Source organism: Colletotrichum chrysophilum (genome assembly GCF_026319265.1).
Source record: "Colletotrichum chrysophilum strain AFK26 chromosome Unknown scaffold_10, whole genome shotgun sequence".
Lineage (NCBI taxonomy): Eukaryota > Fungi > Ascomycota > Sordariomycetes > Glomerellales > Glomerellaceae > Colletotrichum > Colletotrichum chrysophilum.
Genome location: NW_026517297.1, coordinates 361,744 through 373,256, shown reverse-complemented (window position 1 = coordinate 373,256; position 11,513 = coordinate 361,744). Strand labels below are relative to the sequence as shown.

General features: G+C 55.2%; 1 protein-coding gene across 1 annotated transcript; it reads right to left on the bottom strand.

The window, feature by feature from the left end:
• Positions 1–612: 612 nt before the first annotated feature.
• Positions 613–1,028, bottom strand: COL26b_002139 (uncharacterized protein; the record flags this gene model as incomplete). The annotated part of the gene is made up of 2 exons (XM_053175068.1): positions 613–756; positions 825–1,028. 2 exons carry the CDS (start codon positions 1,026–1,028, stop codon positions 613–615), a joined length of 348 nt encoding a protein of 115 aa, XP_053041012.1.
• Positions 1,029–11,513: the final 10,485 nt, after the last annotated feature.

Genomic DNA, 11,513 nt, shown 5'->3' with positions numbered 1-11,513 from the left:
AAACAAAAAGGCCGTATATTGCATAGTTCGGTGTGTGTGCCCCCCAAGTCTAATGTGTGTTGTGTCATGATTCGGAACCGTAAAAAAGAAGAAGTCGGTCGAAGGTGCGAATTTGAAGGGTAAAAAGGGTTGAATAAGGTAACCCGTGATGTCCGGGGGTATCTCTAGAATTAGGCGGAAGGGGAATCCAGCAAAAATGAAGCAAAAGGACTATGATTCCCTCGGCCGTGATCGAGGGGCAAGACATGCTGAAATCAAAGAGGCGATGTGCGGTTTGCGGTGTCAGGGCCTCCATCTCAGAGTAATGCTCGAAGGTCGGAGCTGGAGCAGGTCTTCGAACCCCTGCGTACTCTTTATTGTCGGTAGCCCAAGCTATTACAAGCAACGACGGCAGATTTATCGTAGACTCTCGCGTCCTCCCGACAGTCCGCGTGATTATTAGAGTGCGGTGTTTGGAGGAGTCGGTCTGAATGCTCTGGTTGGGCCATGTCGTTCCATGTCGCGTAATGGAGATCATCGCTGAAGGCAAGCTCCTCTTCATCACTGAAGCTGCTGCGTGTAGATGGTGTCTCCAGCCGGGGGCTCAGTTGCTCCCGGTGGAGACATTGAATGCTATAAAGGAGCACCCATACCACCCATCAACTCCTGGGCGCGCTCGCGGCAAGCGGCAGGGGTGAAGCCGGTCCCGACTTTGTTGGCCACAATGCGCCATTTCTCATTCTCGTAGTCTTGAAGTGCAGTGCGAAGCTTTTGGTCCTAAGCCAAAAGGAAGATTAGAATTCGTACTTGGGCATAGATTCGATGTCAACACAAGGGTAACATACCGTCTCGTCGGTCCATTGGGTTGTCTTAGCTTTCAGCTTCGTGCAGTAGCGCACTTGCAAGGTTCCAGATGATCGACCAGGGAAAAAGTCGGCGATTTGTTTCCAGGTAAGTGATTTGTTCTCCTTCAGGTCGATTAGAAGTTGGTCGTCTTCAGGCGTGAACTTGAGCTTCGGCCCTCGCGGTCTCGGTGCTGGAGCGGGCATGCCAGCTTGTCCTACCACGCTTGGAGCGCCGCCTCTGTCCCCGCCATCTCCATCGCGCCTCATTAGCTTAGAAGGGGGCCCTGTGTCAGGAAGTCGATGGTGGTGGTGCGTGGGAGGTTGTACTTGAACTCCTTGCCCGTAACCAGTTCCCAGTGGCGTCTGTTGCATGCTCTCGAGGTCAGTCTGCTCCAGATCCGGGATTCCAGGCACGGAAAGGTCGAGGTCATCAGGTCTGGGTCTCTTTGGGGCTCCGTGCGGCGCGTGGGACTGGGTGGGCGTTGTCATCGAGGGATACAGAGGAGCAACCACAGGACCCGGAGCACCATAATGAGGCGGGCCAAGATGTCTGGCATGCCCCATCTGGTGCGCTGGATCCATTAGTACCTGGTGGGAGTGGTGAGGATGGTGCTGCTGCATTCCCGGATGGTGGGAATGGTGGCTCGGGGACGGATCATGGAGCGTGGGCGTGTGTTGGGCGCCATGGTGAATGGAGCTCCTATGATGCTGCTGATGGGATGGCGTCGTGTCATAACCATGCTGCTGCTGACTCTGCTCGCCCGGATGCGACTCCTGTGCAGAGTAATCGACATTGTAGTCCCCTACTCGGTAGTTGCCCGCCAGTGTGCCTCCAATACATGGGTTCCGCCAGAGCGAACCGCTCTGGACGGTCGCCGGGCTCTGAAGTGAAAGAATTGGTTGAGCGAATGCCCTCTCGGGCGGCGTCGGGAGAGGGGAGGGTTGTTGGTGCGACGTTGCGGGGTCGCGAGCTGGGTGGAAGTCTCTCAAACTGCGATCCTGTGACAGCGCTATGGTGTCGCCGTGATGAGACCTCCCGTCCAAAGTCAACGAACATTCGTGCCCAGGCGGTGTGGAGAGAATGGTCGCGGTTGGGTGCGGAATCTCGGGAGAAGGGTATTGTGGAATTTTGAGAGATTGTTGGCGGTCGCCGGTGATTGCAGTGGTTGATGCTGGTGCTGATGCTGATGATGACGGAGACTGGAAGAGACAAGTCCCGAGTTGGTGGTGTTGCCGTCTTGTAGAATTAGTCTCCTCGTTGGTGGAGAGCTGTCTGACTGCACGGCCAGACGGATGGGTTCCCTTTGGCTGGCGTAAGGTGGGAAAAAATTATTAAGACGAAATAGAAGTCGAGGTAACCATGCTACCCTTTTTGAACTGGTTGTTGCCACGCGCTGTTTAAGCTCACGGGATCTTCCCTTGACTTATTATAAATCCCGTTGGCCCTGGACAGCTAATATAGTGATGAAGGGGTCAAAAAAGAGAAAGCGCGGGCGTGGGCAAGGGCTGCATTATATCGTCCGATGTGCCTTATCGAAAAGAGGAATAGAGGGCTGTGTGGGTTCCAGTCTGTCTGGTCCCGTCTGGGGGTCTGGTCGGTTGAGGCAAGGCAAGGCAAGGGAAGACAAGGGAAGGGGACCGGGCAAGAGAGGAGTCTTCTGAGTGACTGACTGAGTGCGAGGTAGGTAGGAGAACGAGGGACGGAGGGCCAAGGGTAGTAGGTATGGTATGCACAGGGTGTGAGGCAAAAGAAAAAGGGTACATCGACTACCGCCGCTTTTGTTCCCGAGTTAAAGCACATTGTAAGCGATTCGCCATGTGCGAGACGTATTCTGTTCCTGAGTAGGTTGCGGAGACTCAAGTTAACCTTGCCCAGTGATGACGGTAGCATAATTTGGGGATCTTATGCCATGGGTTTCGCTGCCGGATATAGAAGCAGGAGTGCCCCCGGCCGGCTCTGATGATGCAACGAGCGAGGGGTGGGCATGACAGCAGACAGCTTAGAACAGTTGACAGACAGGGTACCCGGGGGCCAGGTCTGAACAATTTCGTAACTCTAAGAAGCCCCCGGATAACTTCGATCAAATCCTGGAAGGAGGGCTAGGCGACCCAGACAGCAGAGAGGTCTGGAAAAACGCATGGAAGGAATCCAAACACCTTCAGTCGAATGAGGGATAGAAGCTGAAACGAGCCCTACCATGCGCTGGCTGGTTGGGAAGACCATGACAAGTGAAGTTCTGAGAAGAAGGCCGCCCATGTTGCTCGGTCCCCTGCTTCACTGAGGGGATGTGCACGCTGAGAGGAGAGGAGACGAAAGGTCAGAAAAGAGAGAGGGAAAAAAACAGTACCAGGGGTGGCAGCTCTTGGCCCAAGGCAGTTGACTTGGTGTGTGTGTGTGTGTGTGTGTGCGTATGTGCGGGAGCTTGAGTCCCTGGACCTCCTCCCCCCGGTCGGCCTTGACCAGGGTGTTTTCTTCGGGTGAGGACCAGCAGTGAACAGCGCAACCTGAACAACTCTGCCCATTCTGGCCAGTGCAGTGGAGCCGGTCGGGGGGCAAACAGCAGGTTTTGGGAAAGAAAAATGGCTGGGTGAGCGCTGAGAAGTCATGCCTTGGCCCTGAAGGGGGTATATCTGAAGCAGGGAGGGTATAGCAGAACCGTGAAGAGAAATCGCCGCTCTAGTATGCGATAGGGCCAGCAACACGGTAAGGTTGCAACAGCCACTCGTCCTAGTGGGCAGATTGCCGAGGGGTAAAAACCAGGGACTGCCGGGTGGGAAAGGAGAAGAAAAACCACGGCCGGCAGACAAGGCCGGGCCTTTTCGACGTCGAATGCTGGATCGACCCTGTGGTTTTCTCTGGCCCTGATCTCCAGTGCCGCCAGTTGGGGCTTGTGGCCTGCTTTCACCCCTCAGACTCCCGGCCAAAAACTCGGGAGCGACTCGGAAGACAACGTCAGTGGTCCCAGGAGGCATGCGACCCCGGTTGACACAAGATGAAGTCGACCGCAGCAGGGGGATTTGCGTTCCAAAGATGAGAAACGTCGTGACTCTTCGGTCTTCGCCTCCATGGCGAAGCATTCGAATCTGGCAGGTCAGGGCGCCAGATGGCCGTATGCAGAGCAGCGACTTGAGGTGTACAACTGTGAATGAAATTGGCCGAGATGAAGATGGCCGCGGCGCCACGGTTGAGGTTCTGCTTCGGCAATGCGGCGGCGGCGGCTGATAGAGGTAACCACGCCCACGCGGGTTGCGGCGCGCGCGCGCGTCGTCGTCAAGATGGGACGGAGGGGAGGGTCGATAAGACAAGACTAGTTAGCCTGTGGGGTAACACTTTTTTTGTGAAGAATTTTGGGAACTTGGGACGTGTGCGACTCGACGTCCAGGCCACACGATGGTGCCGTCGTCGAAACCATGGGATGATAGCCGTTCGCTCGACTTGACTATTCGTCTGTTTGCATGGGAAGCGCGCGCTGCCGCCGACCACGTGTGTTTGGCTGGCCCAACTCGACATATTCGTCGTTTCCACGGCCATGAGGGCATCCCAAGACTACTGCACAGCAACGTACACGCGTGCTCGCGCGGTTGCACCCACCCACCCGATGGAGCGCCAGCCGGGAATGTGGTGGGTGTAAGCAGATGCGGAAAAAAGAGAGAACCCCGGCTCTCGGCAATTAGGAGATTGTGCGACTCAATGCACATCCCGGGCTCTTGGTGCGTGAAGGTAAGCAAGTCATCATACAAGCTGCTGGTGGTCGCCCAGGACTGCATCGGCGCCTGGGCAAAAGGTACCGCGAAGTACCGTGTAGTCGAGCCAAGGTCAACAACTGCTGGCAAGGAAGGTTGGCTCGTCTCGACGAGGAGAGGGCCGAGCCAGTAGCAGGGGCGCTTGGACGAGAGAGGGCTGGGACGAAAAGTCGAAGAGGAGGGCTGATGAGGTAGGTAGGGCACTCGGACGGAGCACGGCGAAGGGCTGCCGCAGAGCTGGCGGTTGTGGTGCGGTCGAGTGTCTGGCGGTATCGCAGTGGTTCCGTGTGGGTTGCTGGTGGGCGAGAAGCCGGGCGAGTTGACTTTGTCGAGACATGATGGATCATGGGAGGGGGGTAGTTTTGAAGCTGGAGCAGGGGTCAGACGGGTATCGCATGAAGGAAACGCGTTTCACGCATACCTGGCAATTAAAAGATCAGTTATGCGACCCAGGGATCCCGGGCAATCTTTCTAGAAGGAGTGGGACTCCATTCTAGCGTCTGATCACCTTATTTCTTCGTCGTCAACCTTGAGGCTTGGAAGGTCCTTTTTTGCATTTTGGGGGTCCTCTGGGTTCGGTGGAGGGTCTCAGCCGCGAATCCGAAGGCTGGGCAGTGGTCATATCGGTCGAGTCTGTGGGCACGGGGATGGTGATCAGACGCGGACGAGGGCTTGGAAGGGACGGAGTGGGTGACGACGCCGGCGACGATGATGATGGGTGATGATGATGATGGGGGGGCGGTTCTGCTGGATGATGATGGTGGTGGTGGAGATTTGCGACTGCAGGGCAGATGACCAGACCGGACCACTAAAGACCGGATGGACGAGAAAGGCAGAGTTCGACCGAGACAAGATGCCAGGATTGTGGAAACGAGCGGACGAGGGAACGGACGGAGTAAGGTCGACGAGGCGTCCGAAGATGGTTGTGGTGGTGGTGATTATGATTGAACAAGGAGAGAGATTGCGAAATTTACGAGAATTGAGACAGAGAATGCAATGAATGCACGTCTAAATTGAAGCTGGTGTTGGTCTCGAAATTGGTCGCATACAGAGACGGAGACACGTTGTGAGGTGGTGTGTGTGAGTGTAAGCGTGTGTTCCAGCTTACGATTTCGTCATGTCCAAGTCACTTTTGCGGCAACAAGATGTGGGAAGGTACCTTCTGCACCTACCTTCTTACCTCGCCCGGCCCTACCTAACCGTTACTTGGGACTTTGCAAAGAAGGTACGTAGGGGACTTGGGGACTTGGAGACTTGAGGTGAGGTGGTGGTGGCCTCTGCGGCAGGTTCGGCTTCTTTCTCAAATCACGTCTCCTCGTAAAACTGCATTTGCGTTGGCGAGGATTGGAAACGTCCCGTCGTCAGGCAGGCGCGGACACAGTTCGCATTGAGAGCCAAGCCTCAGTCTGAAGACGAGGCAGGCACGTACCCGCGAGGGGGCCTTCCTTTCCTTCCTAAGCTTACAGTTGTTACCTTACCCCAAATGCAGGTACCGCAATGGAAAGATCAGGAACAGGCAAGTGCGATGGGTTGACAGAAGATGGGTCCATCAGCACCGAGTGGAGGCAATCCACATCGCTCCGGCCTGCCAACAGCACTCAGCGAAACGGAAACAAGAGGTCCAGAGCCATGATCCACCTGCGCCAGGTTCAGTGTTAGCGTTCACACTCAAAGCCCGTCCCCACAAACGGGTGGGCTGGGCCTTCCTCTTGTCGTAATATTTTTCTCCTAGGCGCCGTCCTGCCTACGGAAACCCAGCATGCCGTTGTGGTGGCATGTCGTCAGTCGTCAGCCTCCCCCTTCTTACCATCGTCATGAAGGGCCATCGGGTTCATGTTGGTCACCGACCGACCATGAGGCCACCGGGCAGGACCTGAAGGGGAGAAAAAGGCAGCAGGCACGCGGGCAGTGTCCGATGTCCGCTCCCACCTTGTCTTGATTGGATGTACTATGTAGGTGAGGTAAGGCACCTTAGATAGGTACCTTCGGAGGCAGGCACCGGGCACCTCGCATCTGCCTCCTTCCTGCCTGAAGAAATGCAGTGCAAGCAGGAGCAACTACAAGGCGCAGGAAGGTACCTTACAGAGTACGAGGGCGATGCAATCTGATGGTTCCTTCCCGTTCGACACTAAGCCGTTGTTGGGTAGTCGGCCAAGGAACCTAATACACCTTAATGGACCTTAAGGTAGGTTGGCACTTGGTTGGGGTGTTCTCATCTCAATCTTACCAAACCTAACCGCAGTCGGCCCTCACCTCCTTCTTCTGCACTGCACTGCACAAGACAAGACAAGACCCAGGCACCAGGCCATCAGGCAGGCCTCCAAGCGGGCGCAGACTGCAGACGACAGGCCATTGATCAAAGTGTTCGGACTTGGGGGATGGGATTCTCCAATTCTCCATCATACCTTGCCTTGCCTTGTCTCCTAATCAGGTCCGCCGCGACTGCTGCACTGCACGCTGCAACGCGCTGCGCTGCATTGCATCTGCAATCTACTGCCTGGCTCCCGCTCCCGCACTTTAGCTGCGCTGCACTGCACCACACCGGACATTGCACATGTCAGCTCCATGGACGGAAATCTCCATGCTTCCAGAAATCAGCCCCCAAAATTCATACCGGCCTTGGGTCTGTCTGTCTGCCCAGCCGTCCCAGCAGTTCGTCTTCGCCATCCTCGTCTCCCGCGCAAAACAGATTGATTATTGCCAATAACCGATCCACCTAAGACCCAAGATTACCCCGGTGCCCGCCAGATATCCTCCAGGTTTTCTTACCGGCGAGATCGCAATCTCAGTCCGAGGACCGACACTTCTTCTGGTTCACACTGCTTGCTTGCTCATCAACCAACGGCCTGACCGCCAGAAGAAACACCCCTTGCCGGCCACCCATCCATGCTTCCTTCATCCCTCATCCCTAGGGACTGCATGCATCGCATGGATTACATCTCGGCAGCTCGGCTCCAGCGTAGGACGCGGTGGGTAGTGCAAGATTGACAGCCACTTACAGTCCCATTACACGAAGGCGAGGTGCAGCCTGTTCCAGAGTCTGTCTACTCTACAACGAGATACCTGACCTCGCGTTTTTTTCAGCTCGTCATCCACTTTCCGCGTCGACATTCCCTCAAACACCTGGCCGTGCCGACACTGCAGCACTTCTTGTCTTGGCTGCCCTTTACACTTTGGGCCTCTCACATTACACCTCCTGGGAACATCCTCCTTGCCTCGTCTGAGGGCCCGAACTTGCCGCAAACCTTTTTCGTGCCCGTGAGTCCGGACCGTCAGTATACACCGGATGACAGCCGGCGCTGTGCCTGTACTTCAGGTACCATGTCAGGGACAGCGAACTACCTAACAATGACAACGTTGGTCTCACCTGAGGGACTGCTCCCCGGACTCGAGCCGAAAGCCTGCCGCGCTTCAAAAGGAGGCCATCATACGATCGACCTTTGCAGCGTGACAGCGACCCCCCTGTCTCGCCCTGCGAGCCTTCATGGGCTTGTGTCGCTTCAGCCCAAAGCTTGATGAACTTTCGTATTCTTGGCGGTTTGGGCCACTCGTCGCTCGGCGGAAGTCATCAAGCCTGCCTTGCCTGCCCAGCACGCCCAGCACGCCCAGCACACTGACACCGCCGAAATGAGCACCTAAACGCCGTGCCCTACCTCTTACGTTACATGCTTACCACTTCACTTTAGCTTACCGCCTACCAACACCCCGCATATTGCAACCATCAGACACTTGCCTCAGTAGCTTGTGCCACACCACAGAACCGCTGCCGTGCATCGTCTGTCTCACAGGGCAGGTCTCACAAGTCATTGTCTTTCCAGGGTTCTGACCCATTCCCCGGGACCGGGTCGGCCGACCTCTCCTCTCCGCCCACCGGGCACCCCCACCAGCAAGATGGAAGAAAAAAAAAGTTCAAGGGCTTAATTGCTGCTGACCGGCTGGCTTTTTTGGAGAAGGCCGTTGGAGAAAGATCCAAGTAAAAGTAAGATGGGAAGGGGTCCCTGATGCTGTCACAACTCACACTAAACCCGGTGGGTTTCTGCTGGACAACAGGTCAACCTTGAATTCCTGAGTAGCGCCGCCGCCGCTCTGATCGCACCTAGCCACCTTGCCAGCTTACTAGTTCAAGGGACCTGGTCAGCCGTTTTCCTCGTCGTCGAGGTTGAGGGTCCATTGGAAAAAAAAAGGCCCAGCCCTGTCGAAATTACACCGCTTCCCGCCCTCCACGTCTCCAACTGAACGTTAAACCAGCAAACGTGTCGCAACTTCTTCGGCGTCCCGATTCCGAGCGTCTCCTGAGATCCGCGACAGCCCCTCCCAACGACGTTTGATTTACCTTGCGCCACCTACGCTTTTGGGTCTGCCGACGAGCGAAGCGCCGCATCCAAGCCTCGCATTGGGTTTGGGAAGGAGAAAACGAGCAGACGATACGACAAGAGGGCCAGGCCACGAAGAAGACGGCCAACTCCTGTCCTCGATCTCGTAACTGCCGGGTCCCCCTTCAACCCAGCCGCCAGAGCCAAAGCCATCTCCGGATCGCAGTGCTTCATCTCCACCCTCCAAGCGCAATAGTTCGTCCCGACTGGAGAGGTCGCCCGATCCAACGCATCTTGCTCCTCGCCCGACGGGGGTTGACCCAGAAGTCATTTCGACGTCTTCATGCGCCGTCCTGTGGCTCATTCAACAGACGCTCAATTGCGGCGTCGACTGTGCTGATCGCCAATCACGTTCCCGAAAACAGCCACATCTCCACGACCAAAAATATCCGCACCTTGCCACTTTTTTCTTCTGTTCCTTTTCGCGAACCCTTGTTCGTCCAACGACGTTGCCAGGAAGAGCCCCCATTCCCGATGGCCTGGGCCAAGAGATACCCAACACGGAATGCATCGTCAATATCAGCCGCACCTTAAGCCCATCCCGACCCCATCTCCAAGGATGCAGCAGCTCGATGACGTTTCGTTCCATCGCCGCCACAACGAGTACACAGACAAAAAGGCCCGAGAGACACGGAAACAGCCCCCTTTTTCCCATGCCAATATCACGACAACGCTGCCGACATATCGGCCATTATGACCCAATCTTCGTCAACAGACACGTTTGCCAATCTGCCGCCCCAGCTGCCAATATCCACAGGGCAGCTAGCCTCTCCGGAGTGATCCAGCACAGCGTTTCCATCGCATCGACCTTGAACATTGGGAACCGCACCGAAAGGGGAAGCCCTGTCTTAAACTCGCCCAGTCGCATTAATGCATGAAATCTCCAATTTGCGCGGGCCATCTACCCCGCTGAATCAGCGATTAGACTGCCCACCATCTTCAACGGCCTTCCCGCCGCCTTACCGTTTGCAGCCACTGTCGTCCGAAGATAGAAGAGACAGAGACATCGCTAGACACCAAAAAAGAACTCCAACGGTCGGGGCCGGTGTAGCGGCCGCGGATACACGGGGCACAGCAAAGGCCACCCACGATGAACGACATCGACTCCACAGACGACGCAAAAAAACACGACTGACAGTCGTCACGCATGCAACTCCCTCCCTTCTTGGACCGCCGGGGTACCTGTTTTCAAGATGATCCCTTTCTTTCTCGGCACCCACCGTCCGTACCTGCATATCGTCCAGCCGCAAGCGAAGCAAGGCCCCCTGCCAACTTCTCCCAGATGAGAAGCTGCATGGAAGCCTTGGAACGAAAATCAGGAAGACCTTAGAAGTTTTGCCTCCCCTGATGTTCTATTCCAAGGCATCCACATCATCCGCCACCCCCGTGTTCTCCGACCTTGACCTGGTCATCTCGTGCCCCTCAATGACAAATTCCGGCAGTTTGGGCCCGGTCGAGAGTCGAACGGGGCTCTGCGTATGACGGGCGCCCGCGGAGGCAGCGTTCGTCTTCGCGTCAAGCGCAACTGCCTGCCAAAGTCATGACAGCTCATGACAGTTGTTGCTTGTTTTAGTGAACACCTGTTTGGCAACACGGAGGGGCCGTATAATGCCCTTCTCTATCATACTTTTTCGTGTTTCTATTATTGCTGCCTTCAACATCGCCAATCCCGTCTTCAGTGTCAATCTCGTTCGCGTGCCCTCGGGCATCCCCATCTCTGTCGTCCGGCCTCCATCATCACCGTCGGCGTACATCTTTTGTCTCCGTCCCCGTCTTCGCCGTCTTCACAGAGTTTTTCCAATCTTTGTCTTTGTCTCGCGGCCCCTCCCTCAAGGCCTTCCTCCAAGTGCAAGGTGGTTACGTAGCCCCTTGGAAGAGGATGTTTCACAGAACACAGGACGCATTAACAGGAACGAAATAAGTGCGGCTGACAGGCTGTGACAGCTCACATATCGTTTCAACTAATTCCAAACGCATGAAATAGAGTAGTTTCTTTTTTTAATTGGCAACCTTTTTCTTTTTGCTCTTCTTGTCCCATGCAAATCCAAATAGCGTTATTGGTGACACTGACAAACATTGCATTGTAGAGCTGTGATCTGAATGTCTCATGATAATTTCCACGGGACCTGATTTTGGCCGAGGTTGCAATGTAAGTGTCAGTTTTGCGATTACTGATGCTTGCGTCATGTATGTTCGTTTTGTCAAAGCTTGGCCGTGAGTAGATAGATTGCTTCTTTTACCAGACGTCATAGGTACGGGATGGGATGTGCGGAATAGGTTGTGGTCAAACATAATTGCAGTGCAAGCAAGATATGGAAAGCAAAGCGCGATGTGTGCGCGCGTTGGGTTGAACTAAATAGCAACAGAAAATTGAACAGAAAAGAAAACAAGACGTGCAGGTCAAGAAAAAACAAGAGAGAGACAGCGATTTTGACCGCCATGACCTCTTCCGCTCTATCTTTTTGGGCCAAGGCAATTCTGTGCAACGTGTCGGGACAACTGAGTGAGCTATTAACATGGGGACTATCGCGAATTGGTTTTTGTGTGTTTTTTTGTGTTCCATTGGGGGCCA